General features: G+C 32.9%; 1 protein-coding gene across 3 annotated transcripts; it reads right to left on the bottom strand.

The window, feature by feature from the left end:
* Positions 1 to 2,062: 2,062 nt before the first annotated feature.
* LOC126826653 (uncharacterized) lies at positions 2,063 to 23,758 on the bottom strand. 3 transcript variants are annotated; one of them, XM_050555629.2, is made up of 12 exons: positions 23,528 to 23,758; positions 22,826 to 23,195; positions 11,006 to 11,197; positions 9,036 to 9,641; positions 8,365 to 8,437; positions 7,261 to 7,402; positions 5,747 to 5,859; positions 4,573 to 4,675; positions 4,054 to 4,128; positions 3,407 to 3,552; positions 2,958 to 3,098; positions 2,063 to 2,500 (listed from the first exon to the last, which is right to left on the bottom strand). In XM_050555629.2, exons 3-12 carry the CDS (start codon positions 11,122 to 11,124, stop codon positions 2,375 to 2,377), a joined length of 1,644 nt encoding a protein of 547 aa, XP_050411586.1. In that variant the 5' UTR covers positions 11,125 to 11,197; positions 22,826 to 23,195; positions 23,528 to 23,758; the 3' UTR covers positions 2,063 to 2,374. The 3 variants fall into 3 exon arrangements, with proteins under 3 accessions (XP_050411586.1, XP_050411588.1, XP_050411587.1); XM_050555631.2 differs by lacking the exons at positions 11,006 to 11,197; positions 22,826 to 23,195; positions 23,528 to 23,758 and adding an exon at positions 19,500 to 20,199; XM_050555630.1 differs by lacking the exons at positions 11,006 to 11,197; positions 22,826 to 23,195; positions 23,528 to 23,758 and adding an exon at positions 17,135 to 17,270.
* Between the last annotated feature and the right edge of the window lie 310 nt (positions 23,759 to 24,068).

Genomic DNA, 24,068 nt, shown 5'->3' on the forward strand with positions numbered 1-24,068 from the left:
GAATAAATAGTTAATAATCTTACATCAAAAATATACACCCATTATACTATAATATTAGTACTTACAAATATTTAAAACATTATTATTTGTGCTAGATAAAATATTATATTCTAATTATTATAAATATTTAAAACATTATAATTTGTGCTAGATAAAATATTATATTCTAATTATTATAAATAAATTCATAATCAATACAAACATTAGACAAAATATTTTATTTACATTTCACAACCTTTTTGAGGAATTGAGGACATGGAATAAGGATTATAACCTATTAATCCATACATACACATAGATAAATATTATAAAATATCAATATCAAATCATTATTATTAATATGTAATCCTATATTCATATAAACATTAAATCAATATTATTGCCACAAATATCATACTGACCTTTGTAATAGTGATGTTTTATAGTATTACATTTGATCTAAATTTATATATATTTTTGAAATACAAATGTTCAATGTATTTATTAAAACATGAATACATTCAATAACATTGGATTTCTTTCCATATTTAAATAAATATTTGTATAAAATATTGGGACAATGGGACTTCTTTGAATAAGTAAATAACAATATGTAGTATTCAATATATGGAATGAAATAAACAATGAAAAGAAACAAGTTTACAACAAGTACTTATAAAATGTACCATAAAAAAGCCTAAAAAAAAAAATTAAATAAAATAAAACAATAGTAGAAAATAAACAAATATATATTTATTATGCACATTTCTAGAGAAATATGGAATTAAAGCCATTGATTGTCATTGGGAGATTTTTAATCACTAGCAAACTACAATATTATAAAAATTGGATTTCTAAATTGAATATCAGTCCAAAAATAGTTCAATTCTGTTTGTTCAGTATGAAATGAACATTTATAAACATACAGCATCTCTTGCTGATGATATACACAGTATATTGTCAAAATGAGCCAGCTTCATCCATAATCTTCCCTGAAATCTATTGATGAACCTTTTTTTTACTTCGATTGAATCCAGATTATTTACCATTGATATTTTGATTTTGGTTTTACCCCTTAAATGCTAAATAATGAATCTGAGTATATTTTAGCATGGATTAAACTGTGTATTTCTTTAAAATACAAATGACAACCAGCAGCTTTAAATAACTCCTTGGATGGGAATTTGAATAAGAATAGCTTTTATCTGACCATATTATTTTAGTGTATAAATTCAGGCCATCCAAGTCTTAATAAATTTTGAATTAATGATTTGCACTGAATAATGTTCTATGAAATATGATTTGCCCCAAACTCGGACAACAAATCTTTAACAAAAAAATAAATTTAAAACCAAAAATTAACAAAGTAAAACTTGTTAAAATTAGGACATATAAAAAATATATTCTGGTTCTCAGAAAATCCTGTGTCACTTCAAAAGCTCTGCATGACCTGTTTCTATTTCAAAAAATAAAAACAGAGTCATTAATTACTGCACGTAAATATTTTATCCTGGTTACAGGACGTAAATCTATAAAGAAATTTGAATGAATCCATAGCCTCATTTATCAAGTACACCACCCTGATAAATGTTAATGACAATCATAAATGATACTGGATAATCATACACTCCTATAAACAACAATTTGATGTGTACAGAACTCATTTAGCCAAGTAGTGATTTTTTGTCAAGATAAAAACCTCCCTCCCACATAAGATTTTGTTAAGAATTGTCTGAGAACCAGAATATTGTTTTTGTATGGCCTTAGCTTTAATATTAAGGTAATCAAGAAAATCTTAACTTTTACAAACAAAAGTCTTCATTCACATAATATAACAACATAAAATGTTTTGAAATCAATACTAGCACCTTCTTTGTATTTGTAGACAGGAATGATATGTAATAATAACACTATAATTATTCTTAATTCTTAAAGGGAAAATTTTTAAAATCCTTACAAGACATAGAAATAGATTTCACAAAATAAAACACTTGTATGGATTTACTACTTCTGAATTTTAATAACATGCATATTGTTAAAATTCAGAAGTAGTAAATCCATACAAGTGTTTTATTTTGTGAAATCTAGTTCTATATGTCTTGTAAGAAATATAAAAATTTTCCATTTTGGAAAATGTTTAAGTTATCTGTTAGCAATTTCAAGGATTGAGAATATCTAGGTAATAGCACACATAAGTGCTAAAAAGTGGAAGAAATAACTTTGTTTCACAAAACTTGTCTGCAGCAGAGAGACTGTTATACAGTCCGGTACCCAGCTGGTTGGTATATTGGTTCTTTTTTCTCCCAGAGATATGTCAGCTGCAATATATTTCAAGGGAGAGAACTCATACTTTGTTTTTTATAATTTGTATCTAAAACTTGAAAAAGGGCAAGGTTTAACTTTTACTCAGTTTGCTCATCTTTTCCTTGGAATGTTTAGCTCCTTCCCAATCTCCAACACTCTCTTGACAATATCTTAAATAATCCCAAAATGGGTGCATGTTTGGCTGCAATTCGCATCCCTGCAAAAGTCAAGAAAAGAGAACATAAAACAAATGATTGAATGAGGCTTAACATTTTACCTAAAGTCATTTTAAAAGTAAATGCCAATAACCACCAGAATTATGACATTATCTGTAATGTTGTCACGTTTTAGTGAATGTACATGTTGGTCTAAAAGCTGTGAAGTGGTCGTTGCAATTTTTCGGTAATTGGACATTGGGCTTAATTTGAATTTCCAATGTTGATGTGTGAATTGTGGGGGGTGAATTTTCACCTACTCTTCTTTGAAATTGAACTGTCTAAATGATCTTTTATGGGTAGGCTACTGTCAATTTGTGCACATATATTTTAGTTTCATCCAAACAAGGGTCATAATGACAGAAAGAGATTGCAAAGAAATTATGCAAACTAAGGCAGAATTAGTATAAATATTGTTCGAAACCAGATTGTTTAGCTTTATATTCTATGTTTTAATACCTTTTTAAAGATCAACAGTGCTTCTTGAAATTTCTGTAGTTCTATCAAAAATGATCCATACGCAGCATAACTATCCCACATATTAGGATTCATCTTTATTACCTTCCGAAACATGGTATCTGCAACATCCTTTTCATTCAACTGAAATGTAATAAAAAATGTTCATGTCAAATAAATCTATTTAGCATTCTAAAGAAATTTTTTAAGGTCAATTTCCCCTTTAAAGTTGTCCTTGCCCAGATGCTACGAGGGCAATTCAACATCATTTGAAAAGGTTTGTTGAAATCCATAAATGACTATAATCATTCATGCCTGATGGATGGACAGAAGCAATGACAGTTCTTTGGGGCGATGGGCTAAAAAGATTTCAGGTAAGTATAGGAAGTCTTTACCAAAACATGAACTAAAAGACTGCAGGGGAGCATCTACTCCAACTATCCTTTACTTACTTTAGATTTAACTCGAGCCATATTTAAAATAGCAACCAGAAAAAACGGATCAATATCAATGGCTTGTTGATAATATTTCTCAGCTGTTTTGATATCTGATAAATCTTCATATACGGATCCCAACTTTAGGTGGACTTCAGCATTTTCTGTAATTGATAAAATTAATAAATAAAATACATTATTAAAGGTAACTATGTTCATTTGGGCATATTAAGAACATCTGTTTTGACCCACAAAATTTAATTGAAAGTATATTTCTTATGATTATGAATAGGGAAAATAAAATTACAGATTGAAACTGTCTAATAAGCCCAGAAAAATTAAATACATGTAACTATTTCATTACAGACAGTTAACCCCTGTTCTGCCATGGCATATGAGCAATAGTAATAACATAAAACCAAAACTATTTATATATTCTGAAAGTCAATTTAGGTAGAACTATTTTTTTTATTAAGAACAACAATATTTTTGAATAAGAAAAGTGTACATGGTTCTTTTGCATAATATGGTTCAACTACCAAGAATCAGTCTGTGATAAATTTGGGTACATCATGGAAATTTATGTGTTAACGATATATTTAATAGTATACAATTGATAGTACACAAAGTACCTGGAATAGGTAATAGCTAATTGTACAATGTACCTGGAATAAGTTGATACAGCTTTTTCAAAATAGACAATCTTTCCACGATTAATCCTTGTCTTTCTAGTTTGTTATCTACAAATAAAATACATAATACAATTAACAATATAAATGTATTATCAAAATCATGCTTGAATAATTCCTATGTTAGTGAATAAAATAAGATGGGTAATATTTTATAAATGTAAATTACATGCATGTGATTGATAAGCAAGCATTTCAATATTTATATAGTTTTTATTTTATTAACACGTCATGTGATATTATAAGTAATAGTACTGTTATGAAAAGAAAAGGAATGGGAATTAAACTTTCATCAGTGCCATTGTGAGGCTAACATATGTTAATTTTTATTTTCATGGTTACGTGTGAAGGTTTAAATTGGCAATGTGAGAAAATTTTGTCCAAATATCAGCATTTGTAAATACTCGTACCCCTCACAGAATTCCTGATGATTTTTAAATGCACTACTGATGTGCACAAACACATGTTAATGTAATTATTACAGAGTAAACTAACCTTTATAGAATAATTTTTCTATCTGTGACACAGCTTGTATTTTTTGTATACCTATAGCTACTGTATGTCCAAGGTTTATAGTAGAATGATACATACTCTCTGGCTGCAAAAAATATATAGTTTCATCTATATAATCACAATTCAAAATAATTCTATATAAACAGACCGGAATTAACTATTATTCTTCTGCAGTTTGTTGGGATTCTTTACAGTGTTCAGATTCCATAGGTTTATTACTTATATGATATAACAGACATATGTATATCCAGCATATATTTATTACTAATTAGATATAGTCTGCAGCATGTTTTTATTATTTAGCCTTAACCTAGTAGGTACAACAAATCTCTAGCTTGTTTTTATTACTTACTAGATATAACATACCACTAGAATATTTTTATTACTTACTAGATATAACATATCACTAGAATTTTTTTATTACTTACTAGATATAACATAATATCACCAGCTTATCTTTATCAATTACTAGATATAACACAATATCACCAGCATGTTTTATTACTTACTAGATATAACATATCTCTAGCTAGCTTATCTTTATTACTTACTAGATAGAACTTATCACCAGCATGTTTTTATTACTTACAAGATATAACTATCACGTTTTATTACTTACTAGATATTACATATCACTAGCATTTTTTTTATTACTTACTAGATATATTATATCTCTAGCATGTTTTATTACTTGCTAGATATAACATATCTCTAGCATGTTTTATTACTTACTTGATATAACTATCATGTTTTATTACTTACTAGATATTACATATCACTAGCATTTTTTTATTACTTAATAGATATAATATATCTCTAGCATGTTTTATTACTTACTAGATATAACATATCACTAGCATTTTTTTATTACTTACTAGATATAATATATCTCTAGCATGTTTTATTACTTATTAGATATAACTATCACTTGCATTTTTTTATTACTTACTAGATATAATATATCTCTAGCATGTTTGTATTACTTACTAGATATAACATAATATCACTAGCATGTTTTTTTTAATTACTAGATATAACCTATAACAAGCATGTTTTATTACTTAATAGACATAACATATCTCTGGCATGTTTTATTATTAAATACAACATATTACCAGCATGATTTTTTTTCTTACTACATGTTTTTATTACTTACTAGATATAACATATCTCCAGCACGTTGAATACATTCTACAGGTTTATTTGACTCGTCTAACTTTGGGTAAACCTCGTGAAACCAATCCAGTTGAGAATAACCTGGATACATACCTTTTAAAAAAGAGATTTTGTAAAAGATGATGTATATTAAAACTTTCAGTCTATAATTTCATATTTCTAAGTAGTAACTAGTATCATAATTCTAGTTTTTAGGTTGAACTAAGTAATCTTGAGGAAACATATCTTACCAATATTGATATATCTATGAACCAGTGGTTGCCAGGCAAGATACACCCACATTTTGCAAGAGATGGATAGCGAACAAGCTGAAAACAAAAGCGATTTTTTGTACAATCAGGGGCCATATTCCAGAAAGTTATGGTCTGAAATCCGCAAACATCAAAAGGGACTGAGATCTTTGAAATATAAAGATATATTTTACATTTCATCAAAATCGGATAAAAACTGTGACCTCTAGAGGCTCCACAACCTCCGTATTACATACTTTTACACAATTTGTGTACAGAGAGCGGCCATTTTGCCGGGCAGTTTCATTTCGATTTTCCCAAAATACGAACTCAGAATTCATCATGGTGGAATGGTGATATATTTCTAAATGGGTTTTAAAATCGGATAAAAAATTGTGACCTCTAGAGAATCCACAAACTAAAAATGCGATTTTTCGAACAATCTGCGGCCATAATCCAGGAAGTTACATTCGGATATGCGCGATTATCAAAAGGAACAAAGATCTTTGTGATATAAACATAAATTTAAAGTTTCATCAAAATCGGATAAAAATTGTGGCCCCTAGAGGATCCACAACCTCGATATACCATATTTTTTACACTATTTGCGTACGATGAGCGGCCATTTTGTCTGGCAGTTTTGGTACGATTTTCACGAAATTCAAGCTCCACCAACATTGCGGTGTACCGGTGATATATTCGAACATTTTTTTTAAATCGGATAATAATTCTGACCTCTAGACGGACCACAAGCTAAAAACGGGATTTTTCGTATAATCAGTGGCCATGATTCAGGAAGTTACGATCGAAGGGAACAAAGATCTTTGGCTTATAAACATGCATTTCAAGTTTCATCAAAATCGGGTGAAAATTGTGACCTCTAGAGTGTCCACAAGCTAAAAACGTGATTTTTCGTACAATCAGGGGCCATACTCCATGAAGTTATGGTTCAATATATGCCAGTATCGAAAGGAAACAGGATCTTTGGGAGATAGACCTATATTTCAAGTTTCGTCAAAATAGGATAAAAATTGTGACCTGTAGAGAGGCCACAAACAAATTGTGGCTGGACTGACAGGGGCGACGGCATAATACGTCCACAAGAAAATGTGGGCGTATAAAAAGGAAAAAAAAAATTATATTAATCTAGTTTCTATCTAGAGCCTTTAACTACTGAAAATATTCTGGAATTTTGATTAAAAAGGTTTGATGCAAAAAGGTTGTTAAAAATCAAAATTGTCAAGTGATAAATATATTTTCTAACCACCAGGTGGAGTTTTCTCTTTAGGATAAAGGAACCATCGTTTCTGACCAAATATAACGGCATTCCAACCTTCAGCATGCTTATGGAAGCTAACACCACTTGTAGAAGCTCCCAAAAAAAACATACTATCATCAACACCATCCTGAAATATCAGATTTACACATCAATACACTCATTATATTATAGACAGACTTTAATCAAAGAAAGTGAGAGAGAGAGAGAGAAATGGGGTTTAATGTCCACTCGACACAAACTAGGTCATTTCAACAATTCGCTTGCGCGTAGGGATTTTTAGCAGTGAGAGGAAACTGGAGGACCCGGAGAAAACCCACGAGGTTGGACAGGCGACCCTACTCCTTGTCATGACAACCGGGGAATTGAAACCCCGCCAATTGACTCAATGACAGACCGTATGATACAGCTACGGCGTGCAAGTGCTAACCATTCGGCCATCCACCCCCCAACCCCCCGTAGAAAGTGAAGAGCACACATTAACTTCAAAGGGGATAATAATGGTGTCTTGTTTCAGACTGCACAAAATTCCAAAATGTTACCAAGAGAAATAATTTTATATGAAATTCACATAAACTGACCATTTTCTTTTCGACAATTACAATTTGGAAATTCATATTTGCTATCTCTATTTATACAATTAGTAGCTATGTATCCACCTTCCAAAAATACCAAATACAGCACTACTTCATGATATAAAAAAAAAACCCACTATACACTGTTAAATTAAATCAAAGGTCACACAGCATTCAGGCATCTCAAAATGAGTCTGAATACAAACTTGAGAATGATTTAATGCAGGAAAGAGGTGGATTTTTAGTTTAAGTAACGCTTTTGCGAAATCCCCTTTAAAAGCGGAAGGAAACTAGAATGCCCAGAGAAAAGCCATAAGGTTAGTCAGACAACACTACTTCTTATCACCTCCAACCTTGAAATCAAACAGATGAACTGCATAGATAAAAGGTCTTATGACCTAGAACACAGGCATTAGATCACTTAGCCACACACCCCTCTTTAGATTTAATTTTTCCTCTCTCTGTTTTTTTTTCCAGCCAGTGTATAGATCTAGATTATAATGTAAGTTAACCTTACTTGCTGTTCAAGATATGGTGGTGCTTTGATATAAAGGTTGGACTCTTTGAAAAAATAACGATCGAAAACATACCTGTAATAGGAAAAAAAACTGTTATCAATCAAAAGGCTACATCTAAAAAGTTTAAGTCATTTGAAGGATTGTTAATCTTATGCAAACTACAATATTGTGAAAGTACATGTAGTATCTCTAAAAGGAATATCAAACTAAATTACGTTAAGTATTTACTATGATTCGATCAACTGAATATTTTGCAACTCTCAACATCCTACTGCAGATAATATTAACTGGATATGATCAAAATGGACGTAAACCAAAATAGCCAAAACTGACCTTAGATAAAACAACTAAAATCTGGTGAAACTTTATCTAAATAGGCTATATAGCAATGGATTTTTATTAGATAAAAAAAAAATTAAATGGATCGTTTTTTACGGTCTTTATGACCAAATCTATATGGTCAGTTTTGATCAAATTTAGGGGACAATTCGATATCAGGTCGTTTCATCTATAACACTTTTAAACAAGACATCGCCATCTATAAGATTCGCTGAACATCTTTTGCATGCCACATATTTGACGGCTCATAATGCCAACTACCAGTAGTCTTTTATGTTGGATTTATAATGCTGTAACCTAAAAAAAGTATCTATCATGAACATATACTTACAAATCTGTTTTATTTGAAGCATTATAAGAGGAAGTCATTAATTCATTGATAAAATAATCCAATCTTGTTTCTGTATCACCATTTCCACCATGTCGGACTATTTCTCTTGGTTTACCAGAATATAAAACATGTGAGCCATATTTCTCTATCAACTGAAACGGTATCCATTGGTTGACGTCTGTCCAGTCGGAAGCTCCTTGTGTAAACTGGATAATTAACGGTTTCTTGTGTTTGTATTCGGTTTCAAATTTTTCATGGCTGATATCATGTACAGAAACTCTCTCAATTGAGCAAATGTCTGTTGAATATTTGTTCAAGGTAAAGTCGTCTGCTTTATGCCAACCAGTTTCATCTTCATGTGTAGAGTAAGTTTCTTGTTTTTGGAATGTAGATTTTAGGGAATGTGAAATAAATGTAAACCCCAGGTCATTAATTATAACTAGGGGACCTATAATAGCCAGTATAACTAAAATGACAGCTTTATATGGAACATGGTTGTTTTCTATTGGAATGTCATTGTTATTGATATTTTTGGTGGTTTGTCTCTTGTCTTTATCTGTGTTGTCACCATGATAGGTTCCATGGGGTTTCTTCATACCAACAGAACTGAAATAATCAAAAAAATTACTTTTGTTTGGTAGAAATGACATGACCATTTTGAATTACCGTAAGTAAAAAATAGAATCATCCATTTCAATGAAAAACATTGGCATGCTCATAAAAATACCTTTGACAGTTGAAATTTGATGCAGAGGAGCTCACTGCATGCCATATTTTGTGTTCATTAGTCAAGATGGTGCAGAAAAGTATTTCATCTATTGATTGTAAGCACTTTTGATACAGTAAGCCGAAAATTAATCTTAAATGGTAAACAAGTACTTTATTTTGACCTAAATCAATGTTCACTAAGCTTAAAATTTGAAAGTGCAAAGTCTAAATATTCAGTGCCAAGAGCTGAATCTGCCATTTATAGGTCTTTAGTTTGGGTTCAAATGTTATATAAAGTATTATTTAGACATCTATTCACATGACAAGCCTATATAATCAACTCTCTAGATCATCAGATGGCAGAGATTTAAGATTGAAACTCGGTCCACATTTAATGATTTAATTTAGGCTTAGTCTCGATTAACAAGTACCACTGCTACAATAATAAACAATCTAAGCCACATCTTGTCAAATCTTCAAACAGTGATAACTTCACACTGGATAAAGTAATGCATCTTTAAAAAGTAAACACTAAGTATATTTATTCATTGTTTTGCCCATATTTGTGCTAAATTTACTATCTGTGCTGTTAATGCAATGCTTGTAATTTTATTTATACAAGATAATATCAGTACTGAAATGAACTGATAAAAATATATATTTGCTGTTCAGTATACTATAACTTAGTGCTTGATCGATTTTTATACCCTGTCTCCTAATTAGTTTATTGATTTGGGGGCCTCGGGCTATCACTGGTCTGCCTAAATCAAACTGAAAGTCATGTTAAAATAGAAATGGCTGAAACCGATAAGGTTTCTACATTTAAACAAAACAAACAATGGCTACATTTCATAAGATTTTGTACACATGTAACTCTAACCTCATCCTCAAAATTCTATGTGGCCAAAGATGGCACTAAATCGGCTTGTGTTTTTAAATAAAGTACTGAAATTCAATAGGATTTTCGACTACCAGTATATGTTGTAAACAATGCATCTAAACAATGAAAACCAGAGCATTCTCAGAACCGGATTACAATAAACATTTTCTAATCGCCAAGATAATAAAATATGTTTTGTGTATAAAAGCAAGACATAAAATAACTGGGTATTATACAGTGTAAAAAGTATTTAAAGAAGAGATTAGAGAGTGGAAAGCTATGTAAAAATCTTCAAGTTAATAGGGATCTAACTAGCAAATTTCATTGGCAATTATGATTACTTATTTCATTGGTAGTTAATAATGTCTTTTACCAAACTTACCCTTTTTGATCACACAATAAATACTCATCGCCATTCCTTTTCATATAATTATTACTTTTCCTGATTGACATTCCTTTAAATTTAATCAAATGTCTGTATTGACCATATTTTCTTTGCATATAGCAATCACAACATATTGTTAATCCATTTTTAGGCAAAAATTCTTTCACATTTTTAGATGAATGCTGACATCTGTAACAAGTTTTCGGTTCTTGTAAAGAATGGGGACGTCGAATTATCCTGCCGAAAGGCATTATTACAGCACCATGTACGACCAAATATCAAATTAAAACCTTCATAGACATGCCACATGTACAACTAGTTTAGTACTAAAACATTTTCCTTGTTTTTCATATTGAAAACAAAACAAAAGCTGTAAACACTTAAGAAAAAGTTGACTTTAATAGCCTTCACTCAACACCGATAGAAGGCTATAGCTAAGTTATTTCACCTGTAAATTCTTCCTTAATAGAAATCTTACAATCATATTAAAGTAGCGTCTGGTGTTAATAATAAGCTGTATTGTTTAACCTACATGGAAAAGTAAAATTTCAAATAAATCATATACTTCAGTAAATAAACAGTGTTCTTCTTTCGACCAAAGATAATTTGCCACTTTTCAAAATAAAATTATAAATATTTCTTAAAATGAACATATTATTCATCTACACGCAAAGATGAATACACCCATTATAAAAAGAGTTTTTGTAATATTTTTCATATGGATCCAATTCAAGTTACAAAAAACAATTAAAGAATCATAATGATAAACTAAATTACTTTGAATTTTTCATATAATATGCCAATATTGGTACTATTACATCTTCATGGTTTGTCTGACCTCTAAAGAAGTTAATTCTAGTTATATTAGATACTATCAAATATAAGGTGGTTGAGTAAGCTATCCATGTTTCCACATTCTGAAATAACCTGAGTCCAAACTGAGTAGTAGTTGAAAGGTGTTTGATTACAGAACAGCTACTTTTCTATAAATAATCTTATCTCACGTGATTTTTACCGGACAGGACTCAAATAAATTTTAAAATTCATTAGAATTTAAGAGCACGCAAACTACCAATAGATAAATCCAAAAAATCAACAGTTTCATGTCCAGTTTTTACTTAATTGTGACGAAGATTATAATTAATAATTCATACCAGAAACATAACTGTTCAAACACAATAAAGAGTTATTACTTTTTTTTATCTCATTATATTACACACACAATATAATTGTTCCGTTTACTGACTGTTTCACAATACATTCAACTGCAGATTCTATTCAAGCCAATTCTGCCTGATACACCAGAGGAATCTAAAGTATAGACTCCATGTCTAAACTTATTATTTTAGAGATGAAACTCCAAAACCAGATAATACTTTAATTAATCCATACTAATTAGAAAAATACCACAAATTTGCATTATTGCTAGTTTCTAAATATTTTATGCTTCTTTTCTGCACATGTTCGGACGTCATAATCCAAGATAAAACACTTGCTACTTTTAAAGAAATTTATAGCAGAAATTGTACAAGTAAAAGAAACATCATAAACAAACTGCAGTATTTTTGTGATGACTTTTTGCTGTGTACACTGGTGCAGTATTATATATTGCACTAATATTAATAATTATTTACACTGGGTTGCTCATAGACTGACACACCATTTGTTATTGATGGTATAGATTATCACATAAAATCAATGAAGATCTTTAGTAATTAGGTGGACATATTAATAAAATAATGTAATCAATAGTATTAATATGTCACGCAAGATAAAAACCAAACAAGTAGTATTAAAGTAGCTAAGTCTTTAACTCAATATCATCAACCAGCGGCTGCCAGGCAGGATACGCCCACATTTTCGAGAGATGGATAGAGAACAAGCTAACAAGAAAGTGATTTTTCCTACAATCAAGGGCCATAATTCAGGAAATTACAATTCGATATGCGTGAATATCGAAATGAACCTAGATCTTTGGGTTATAAACTTACATTTCAAGTTTCAACAAAATCGGATAAAAATTGTGACCTCTATAGGGTCCACAACCTTGATATACCATATTTTTACGCTATTTGAGAAAGAACGGCAGCCATTTTGTCTGTCATTTTTGGGCCAATCTTCACGAAATTCGAACTCAGTCGTCCTTAGGGTGTAACGGTGATATAATAAAACGTTTTTTTAAATCTGATAAAAATTATAACCTCTATAGGGTCCACAAGCTAAAAACGCGATTTTTCGTACAATCAGGGGCCATAATTCAGGAAGTTAAGGTCCGGTATGCGCAAATATCGAAAGGAACCGAAATCTTTGGGTTATAAACTTACATTTCAAGTTTCAACAAAATCGGATAAAAATTGTGACCTCTATAGTGTCCACAACCTTGATATACCATATTTTTACGCTATTTGAGAATGAACGGCGGCCATTTTGTCTGTCAATTTTGGGTCGATTTTCACGAAATTCGAACTCAGCCGTCCTTAGGGTGTAGCGGTGATATAATAATACGTTTTTTTTAAATCGGATAAAAATTATGACCTCTATAGGGTGCACAAGCTAAAAACGCGATTTTTCGTACAATCAGGAGCCATAATTCAGGAAGTTACGGCCCGATATGCGCAAATATCGAAAGGAACCAAGATCTTTGGTTTGTAAACTTACATTTCAATTTTTAGAAAATCGGATAAAAATTGTGACCTCTATAGTGTCCACAACCTTGATATACCATACTTTTACGCTATTTGAGAACGAACGGCGGCCATTTTGTCTGTCAATTTTGGGCCGATTTTCACGAAATTCGAACTCAGCCATCCTTAGTGTGTAACGGTGATACAAAAATACATTTTTTTAAATTGGACAAAAAATTATGACCTCTATAGGGTCCAAAAGCTAAAAACGCGATTTTTGGTACAATCAGGGGCCATAATTCAGGAAGTTACGGTCCGATATGCGCGAATATCGAAAGGAACCAAGATCTTTGGGTTATAAACTTACATTTCAAGTTTCAACAAAATCGGATAAAAATTGTGACCTCTATATTGTCCACAACCTTGATATACCATACTTTTACGCTATTTGAGAACGAACGGCGGCCATTTTGTCTGTCAATTTTGGGTCGATTTTCACGAAATTCGAACTCAGCCGTCCTTAGGGTGTAGCGGTGATATAATAATACGTTTTTTTTAAATCGGATAAAAATTATGACCTCTATAGGGTGCACAAGCTAAAAACGCGATTTTTCGTACAATCAGGAGCCATAATTCAGGAAGTTACGGCCCGATATGCGCAAATATCGAAAGGAACCAAGATCTTTGGTTTGTAAACTTACATTTCAATTTTTAGAAAATCGGATAAAAATTGTGACCTCTATAGTGTCCACAACCTTGATATACCATACTTTTACGCTATTTGAGAACGAACGGCGGCCATTTTGTCTGTCAATTTTGGGCCGATTTTCACGAAATTCGAACTCAGCCATCCTTAGTGTGTAACGGTGATACAATAATACATTTTTTTAAATTGGACAAAAAATTATGACCTCTATAGGGTCCAAAAGCTAAAAACGCGATTTTTGGTACAATCATGGGCCATAATTCAGGAAGTTACGGTCCGATATGCGCGAATATCGAAAGGAACCAAGATCTTTGGGTTATAAACTTACATTTCAAGTTTCAACAAAATCGGATAAAAATTGATATACCATACTTTTACGCTATTTGAGAACGAACGGCGGCCATTTTGTCTGTCAATTTTGGGCCGATTTTCACGAATTTTTAACTCTGCCATCCTTAGGGTGTAACGGTGATATAATTGAACGGTTTTTTAAATCGGATAAAAATTATGACCTCTATAGGGTCCACAAGCTAAAAACACGATTTTTGGTACAATCAGGGGCCATAATTCAGGAAGTTACGGGCCGATATGCGCAAATATCGAAAGGAACCGAGATCTTTGGATTATCAACTTAGATTTCAAGTTTCAACAAAATCGGATAAAAATTGTGACCTCTATTGTGTCCACAACCTTGATATACCATATTTTTACGCTATTTGAGAACGAACGACGGCCATTTTGTCTGTCAATTTCGGGCCGATTTTCACAAAATTCGAACTCAGCCATCCTTAGGGTGTAAAGGAAGCACATCTGAGTATAATCCGTGTGTATAGAAAGATGTTTATTTACAGTGGGCTTGTTTCATAAAGATGGCAGTTTGAAAATGGTAGACACCAATGTAAACTTTAAAAGAAAACAAACTTAAGTACATTGGAGAGCAGTTGAAAGAACCTGTGGTAGTTGAAATTTTAAGAAGAGCAAGTATAAATGCAGTTGTCTGGCCAGAATTCACCTATCACACTGCATGTATGTAAACATTGAAATGAAAATAACCATATGTTATTCTTGAAACCTGGTCGTCAAATAGTTAGGGACTGGACTCTCACCTAGTCCTGGTTCGCATCACAGCATGACCCAAAAAGAACCTGCAGGAAATTTTTCAAGGGCGGCTTTCACGTTTCAGGAGGGGTGGCACATGCAAGACTAAGAAAAGTGTGCCTAGTTGTTTGGATGGTACCAAAAGCTGAGGTCCACCACTGTACACACTGGTGTACACATAAAATAAATCAGAGATCAGTAGGTGGAAAAAACACTTTCAGGGGATAATTGGCCCATTTTGCATTGCACATGTAACCATAGAAATAAAATTGACTAATTGCTCGACAAAAATATTGTATAGACGAGACATTAAAACTCCATTCAATTCCATTCTTTAAACTCTATATATAACATGGGTTCGGTCATGTTGGGGCTTTAAGTCTACTATATATACATACCCTGCTTTTGTATAGCTTCTGTGACAGAGACATGCTTGAGAGTGGATGACAGGTATTGTGATGTCAAGATTTTCCCATATAACAAGCCCACTGCCATTTTTGTTTCGCGACATCTAATTGATAGGCATATATTTAATCCGATTGAATCCAAGCCGGAAGATTTTAATCTTGAGTTGATATTTTGATTTCTTTTTCATAATTATATGTTTAATAATCAATCTGAGCACATATTAGCATTGACTAAGCTGTGAGAAATTTGATGTTTTTGTAAAAAATGCAAATCGTGCAGTAACTTTAAATTTTCTCAATTTTAAACAGATAACATTTAAGTCTGAATGTATTATACAGGAAATGTTTGATTAAAGAATCGTCTGTTTTATTTGTATCTTCATAATAACACAGAATTCAAAGATTATTTCTACAGCTGGATTAAGAATACCTGGTATGTTATTATATAAATCATAACAATTCTAAGCTTGGGAAGTAAAGTTTATATAACTACTTCTATTAAAGTTTCAATAATCAATTCCATATGTTGCTAATTTAGATTAGATTAATTGCAAGATAAGAATATATGTATATTGCATATGTAACTAAATCTTTTAGCGGGTCACTTGTAGAAGTTGTAAAGTGGTATTGAAGTTTTAAGTGTTTAGTTTTAATTATTGGTTTAGGATCAAATCCAAAAACAAGAGACTTTATCATCTATCGCTTAAGAACACATGGAAGAGCCATAATAAAACCAAATTCGGTGGTTTTCAAAACAGATTCAAAAACAGTCTTCAAGTCAAAAAATTCTATCTTTATAATTTATAGCCAAGTTCTGTAATTACATTCAACAGCTTAATTCTGTGATTTATATTAGAAATATTCAGTTCTTCCTTATCATAAGTTATGTCCCAACAGAGTGACAGTGTGTGTAATTTGAGGGATTGAGGAATCCTACAAAACTACAATATTTTGGAAGTTGAATCTCCAAATTCAAAAGTAGTCCAAAAATGATTCAATTCCTATATTTACAAAGCTATAATAAATTGAAAATCTGCCAACATTCGGCATTCTTCCTTGCAGGTGATAAAAACGGAATGGTGAAAAGCCAACACCATCTGGATTCTTTGCTAAAATCTTTCGATGAACCTCTTCTAAATCTGATGTCAACCCGGGAAATTATCTACTGATATTTTGATTTTTTTTTCTGAATTAAATGTTAAATAGTCAATTTGACAACATTTTAACAAGGATTAAGCTATTGAAAATTTGACACAGTGACTTTAAGCATACAGTATTTTAGATGACTTACAGTTTAATTAATTTGATCTGTGTCAACATCAAGCTGAAATTAATATCCTAATAATCCTTAATATTTAATCCAACTAAGTACAAGAAGTGAACTTGTCTCACAATATAAAATCTAGACATAGTCTACATGTAATAAGTATTTCCTACCATCAAGTATATATATTCATGTATCAAACACAGTGACAGGATGTTAGTTATACAGTTGTTACAATATATTAAACACAGGATGTTACAACAGTTATACAAATTATTTCCTTTACAATAATTCATATAACCTAATAACAAAGAGGAAAATTACTTGAAGTTTTTTAAATACAGCAGGTTCAGTTGAACTTTAGATGGAAGTTGCAGATGAGTAAGTGGACAATTATGACCATAGCAGCACCATGAATGAATCACAGACTTTTTATGTAAATCGCTTATATTCTGGACCTAGAAATTGACACAAATGTGTCGCAAAGGATATAATAATGTAATATGAATGTATATATGATTTACATTCAATCGTTTCTGTTATTATTGTAATTTCTAAACAGTTATGTTTGGCAAAATACGCCAGAAGTCTCAATCGAATGCCAACATCTAGCGTCTGGTTATTCCAGTCTACACAGATAGTATTTATTGCGCATGCTCTCCAGATAAGAATATGAAGTCACCATTTGACATGACTTGTGGAATATGTCTAGCCTTGTTCTTCGAGTCCCTTGTTACAAATGACACTGAAACACATTTCCTTCTTTTTTCCCGTCTTCATTAGCCCAGTTCGGAGCAGAACAAAAGGACGGTAAAATCCATTTCATTTCATTTTTTTAAACCAATATTTTATTCGAAATTGGAAGGGATTACGAAACAGGCATGGCCAAATTGACCTCTCCTCTGAAATTTCCTTGAATCTAATAGGTTGAAAATTGTGGTTGAAAGAGAATTAAGTATCGGTAAGATAAGTCTACCAGAGAGGGCCTCCTACAAACCCTTGTGGGTTTCCTCCAGATGTACTGTAAATCATAAGGCCTGTTATCTATGCAAGTGATGGGTTCAATCCCAGCTTCATACGTGAAAAAGAGTAGGGCTGGCTATCTAACCATTTTGGATTTCCATTGTTCTCTGATTTCCTCTCTCTCTTTTATAGACCCTTCTGCATCCCATGTTACCAATAGCAAATTTCGCTCATGCCTTTCAACTTTCAACCTCACACCAGCTAACATGATTCAAGTGAAAATGTATGATTTATTGAAACCAATGGCTTAAACAAAAAATGTTGTATTAATGTAAAACTATAATAGTAACTAAAACATATATACCAAGTAGGCTATAATAAAATCTGTAAAATAATAAAAATATGGATCGAATGAACTCAAACTTTTATTTTGAATACAGGAAATGAAAATAATGGACACAGATAGAATCACTGTACACACAGATACTGATCATTCATCTGACCAGACATACATGTTTAGTCACTCTCACACTCTTCGCTCTGGTCTGGTGAACATCTGGGTATAGACCATGGTTAGTTCAAACCAAAATCAATTGTGCGATGATAAACTATCAACTGGGCAACTGATAATAATATTTTGATAAGCTTATCACTGTCAGTCTGTTAAATCTCTAACTCAATATCTTCCATAATATTCAGAATCAAAAACACGAATTAGAATTCAATATTGGTCAATTTCAATCAATATTGATTTTATATTCAGTACACAAGTTGTGTATTCTATGGTTTCAAGTGCCAAATTAACAAATAAAAACATATCCTACAAGAAAATGTGGAAGTAATGAGTAAAGGCTGATTCACAAACGACAAAATAATAATTAAAAAAAACCGTGTAGAATGGGCTAAGCATGCGTAATCCTCTGCTGTTCAATTTGAACTGTTCGGTACTTCACCGAACATAATTGATCAGAAATTACAATATATTTTCAAAAATTAAATATAAATCACTTCACATACATTCATATTACATTAATATGTGCTTTTAGAATCATTTTCTCCTATTTCGAGGTTCCATATATTATACTCACACTACTGTCTATATTATAATTATAGGGATACTATAGGCTGTTTCTGGTTGGGGGAAGTTTAAACAATCATTTTTGTTTCCTCGTTTTTCGACAATCACCCCACCCTACACTATGCAAATAGAAATTCTGCATTATTTTGTAAATACCTCAGAAGTTTTAATGACACACTGTGACTGTCACCAAAAAGCCACTGACAGTGACAGCTCACTGAAGTTTTCTTCAGTGGTTTTCAATACTCATTCTATATGAGTGTCAACAGTAATATATGACTGTCAACAGTAATATAATAATAATAATTCAGCAAGTTTAACCCCATATGCACCAACAATTTGAATACTTACTAAGACAATGAAACCACCCAAAATTACAGCTACATCATTTGACTCTGGCTTCTTGTCATTTTAAGTCAATTTATTATTTTTTCCCCCATGTTCTTAAGCTACCCAAGGGAAACAACTCTAACGTAACAGATGCTGGATAGCTTTGAATATCCATAACTATATTGAGATCCACTGATCATTATTCTGGATAACCTGGCACAAACTAAAGTTAAGAATTTACTCAAAATTGTTTGCCTTATTTTAAATAAAATATAGCCCATTATAAAACTTTTGTCGTTTTAATATATCAAATTAATGCAGCATAAGAAACTATCTGCAAAGTTTTGTGTGTCTGGATCAATTCAATAATATTTCTCAAAACAGTGATTGAAAGTTGAGTAAATTCTTAATAAGTGCCGTATATGAGAATGCTTTGTGAACTTGGGGCCTGTTCTGGGTTATAAACATACATTTCAAGATTAATCAAAATCGGATAAAAATTGTAATCTCTAACGTATCCACAAGCTAAAAACGTGATTTTTCGTACAATCAGGGTTCATATCCATGAAGTTATAATACGGTCCAATACATGCCAATTTCGAAAGGAACCCAGATCTTTGGGAGATACACCCATATTTCAAGTTTCGTTAAAATCAGATAGAAATTGTGATCTGTGGAGTGTCCACAAACAAAATGTGAACGGACGGACGGACGGGCACTGCACAGACGGACGGACAGTAGCGACGACAATATACGTCCACATGAAAATGTAGGTGTATATATAAAAAAAAACCACGACAAAGTGCAATTTGTTACATTTAAACAGTTTGTGACATTCTTGTTTTCGTTTCAGTTGTTTGCGCAATGCTGATCGTAGCGTAGTTTTTATTTCTTACCGATAAGATAAGATTTTTATGGTATCGAAACATCCATTGAGGACGGGGGTCACGGTGGCTAAGTGGGTAAGACGCTGGCTCGCTAGCCTGGATCCCTGCATTGACCGAGAAAGTTCATCCAGATTTTCCAGCATGGTTCCCCGCTTGTCAGTTGATGCAGGACGGAGGGTCTGACAAGGACAGCTGTCTATTTGTTCGGATGGTACGAAAAACCGAGGTCCCGTGTACACATTGGCGTGCACGTAAAAGATCTCTTGACCGTTGGAATTCGATATAAGAGTAGGCTGCAGTGCCGCTGTCCGGGCAAAATTTCCCTCATAGCACACTGTATAATGGCATGTGCCCGTCTTCATAAGCCCAGTTCGGAGCAGAACAGTAGGACGTTAAACCCCGTTTCATTTCCATTGAGGACATGTACATAAATTTATAACAATATGACAAATAATATATATTTTATTTGAAATGAAATGAAATGGGGTTTAACGTCCTACTGTTTTGCTCCGAACTGGGCTAGCACAAATAAGACAAATGGTAATTTTAATCTAGCTTACATATACATTTACTAACAGGACAAACAATATGTACATCATTTACCTCGATATGTTGAAAAATGGGGGTTGGATGGCCGAATGGTTAGCACGTGCTCGCTGTATCATAAGGTCTGTCATTGAGTCAACTGGCGGGGTTTCGATTCCCCGGTTGTACGTGACAAGGAGTAGGGTCGCCTGTCCAACTTTGTGGGTTTTCTCCGGGTCCTCCGTTTTCCTCCCACTGCTAAAGACCCTTAAGCGCAAGCGAATTATTGACATAAAATTGAACCATTAGTCCCCTATGTTGATACACCTATCATTCCAGGCAAAGAGATATAAGAAAGGAACCCAGAACGGAGCCATTCGTCATTAGTAGTAAATTTTAATTAAAATTGCATAGGTGGTGGAAAGGTAAGATATAAAAGCACAATTATATTATACATCTTTGAAGGTCGTCATGTGCATTTTATGTTTAAATTTATGAACGGCCAGCCAAGCGGAGCGATGAAAACAATGTTATTAAAATAATAGTTACTTAAAATGACCCAAACCCCAAACAACACTGTATTAGAGTATTATTTCGAAAACCCTAATACTCGATGGTTAAATAAATGAAGAATAGGGATATTGCAAGTTTACAGAGAATTGACAAATAAATTGTTGAGGACAATATTGTAAACAGCGTTAAATCCCAAAGCAATTGCCAATAGAAAGAGTGTAGGGGGAGGGGGTCACTTAGCTCCGTAAATGAAATGAAAATGAAATGAAATGGAGTTTAACGTCCTACTTTTCTGCTCCTAACCTGGGCTAATGAAGACGGGCATACGCCATACAGTGTGCTATGAGGGAAATTTTGCCCGGACAGCGGCACTACGGCCTACTCTTATATCGAATTCCAACTGCCAAGGGATCTTTTACGTGCACGCCAATGTGTACACGGGACCTCGGTTTTTCGTCCCATCCGAACGACTAGACAGCTTTCCTTGTCAGCCCCTCCGTCCTGCATCACTGACAAGGGAGAACCACGCCGGAAACTTAGCTCCGTATCCGTGCATGTAATGCCAATAGTTACATTGCAATAGATACTGAACTTTGATTCACACCAAATTTAAAAACAATCTGCTAATAGCTGTAAAACGTTTTCGGCACAGATGGGGTAACTCCGGAAAGGAACGGATTGTCGCAGAGCGACTCTGAGCGTTGAATATCTCATGACCCAAATGATTCACACGATATTAGAAAAAAACATATAGGCTAATATACAGGGGTTCCGGAAATCGTTACAAAATGTAGCATCTATCGAGTATACATGCCAGTTATTGACGGACGGACGATGGGTGGACAGTGTGGCGACATAACACGCACATGATGTTCAGGCTCTATTTATTATCGAAATTGCTTCTGTGCCAGCGACCATTTCTGCTAAATAAACGTTCAATGAAAACCGAATTCCTGGTCCAGATGACAATCATTCTGATCAAGTATAAATTCATCATGAACAAGGACCAAAGTGTCCGAACCTTCCATAAAACAAGTGACGTTTCGATAAGAAAATCTTTCATTTATCTAAATTAAAACCATAAAATATTTACCGGACAGACGTTAAAGTTTACTCCAAATACGCGCCAAAGATAAAGTTCAGAAAAAAATTGAAATAATGTTTTGCATAAAAATAAACACAATTTTTTAAATATTGTGTAACAAATGTCCTTTGATGTGCACAATTTTCGCAGAAATTATTAATTTCTAAAAGAATGACCTTTTTCATACGAACCAGTGTGTTAGCCCCGATGAAGATTTTCGGTATATAAAATAAGTACAAAAAGTAATGTATACAATATCATATACGGGAAAAAGCCATGCGCTATAAAAGTTACTACTGCTGTGTAAATGAACCAAAATATTGTCATTGCAACTCTACCGGGTGACCACATTATTTGGAACCCATCATCACCCTCTCCAGGCTGAACCTGATTAGCTTGATCATGGTTAACGTCTTCGTGGTCGAGATCATCAAAATTTTCCCAGTCCGAATCAATTTCATTTTCTGTACTATCTTGTTGAGTTTCTGAACAGGTGCTGTAGGTTTTAATATTTAGGCCTTCTTCGATGGATTCTTCAGATTCGGTAACCCGTAGAGCCTTGGATATATATTCGTCGTCAGGAATCAGTCGTTCATGCATTTCATCTCTGCTCACCAAGCTTTTTATTTTATAGCTTGGCCATTTTGTATCGTTGGTTGGTGTTTGGGACGAAACTGATCTTAAAGACACACATCCATTTGTAGAAAACTGTAAAGATAAGTAAGCATAATTTTTCAATGTATATCCAAGAAACTGCAATGTGTGCTCGATGTCGGTCTCATTCTTGCTTCCTACTCCGCCTAATTAATCTCACAATATTCCACTGGAAAGCATCTCAAAAATAAACTCATTCCGACAGGATAGGGTTATCTGTGATACCAGTAGTAGGCAGTACCGTGGAAACAGACATTAAACATCAAATATAAGAAGGCGAAACGGGTAAGACACTGCGTTTCCAGCTGGAATAGGCCTATAAAATCTTTTCAATTCTGCCCATAAAACATTTCTCGGTTACCAAAATCACTAAGTTGTCATCTTACCCGTTCTTTCTCTTTTTTCCAACCATCGACAATATCTCTTAATGCAAATGATACTGAAATATCCTCTTTTATGATGGGTTTTGCCAGAGAATCCTGTCGACACGTAGGACAGTGCAGCTTCACTTTGTGTAATGACATGGTTTGGTTATGGTTTCGAGCAGACTGAGCCAGTCTTTTCAGACAACTGAAACAATGAAACGATTAAAATATGATAATAAAATAAACCCAATTTAAAACTGATTAACAATAATATCCCCCCCCCCCCCCAAAAAAAAAAAAAGATTCAGATTTCCTGTATGCAAAGAATAGATAAAAAAGATGGAGATTAATCCCTCTCTTCGTTCCATTAAGAGCTAAAATAGTTTTGTTAAGTTGGGGTAAGAGAACAATATTCAGCACCGAACACGACCATGCTCATCCCATCCTGAACATCAGGTTCTGGAACAGAGCATTCATTCAACAAAAATCTCTGCCAGGTCGCGTTATCTTGGCCTTCATGTCCTTCAACTGTACTGGATAGTTTAATATTTAAAACGCGCCC

This window comes from Patella vulgata, chromosome 7 (assembly GCF_932274485.2).
Source record: "Patella vulgata chromosome 7, xgPatVulg1.2, whole genome shotgun sequence".
NCBI lineage: Eukaryota > Metazoa > Mollusca > Gastropoda > Patellidae > Patella > Patella vulgata.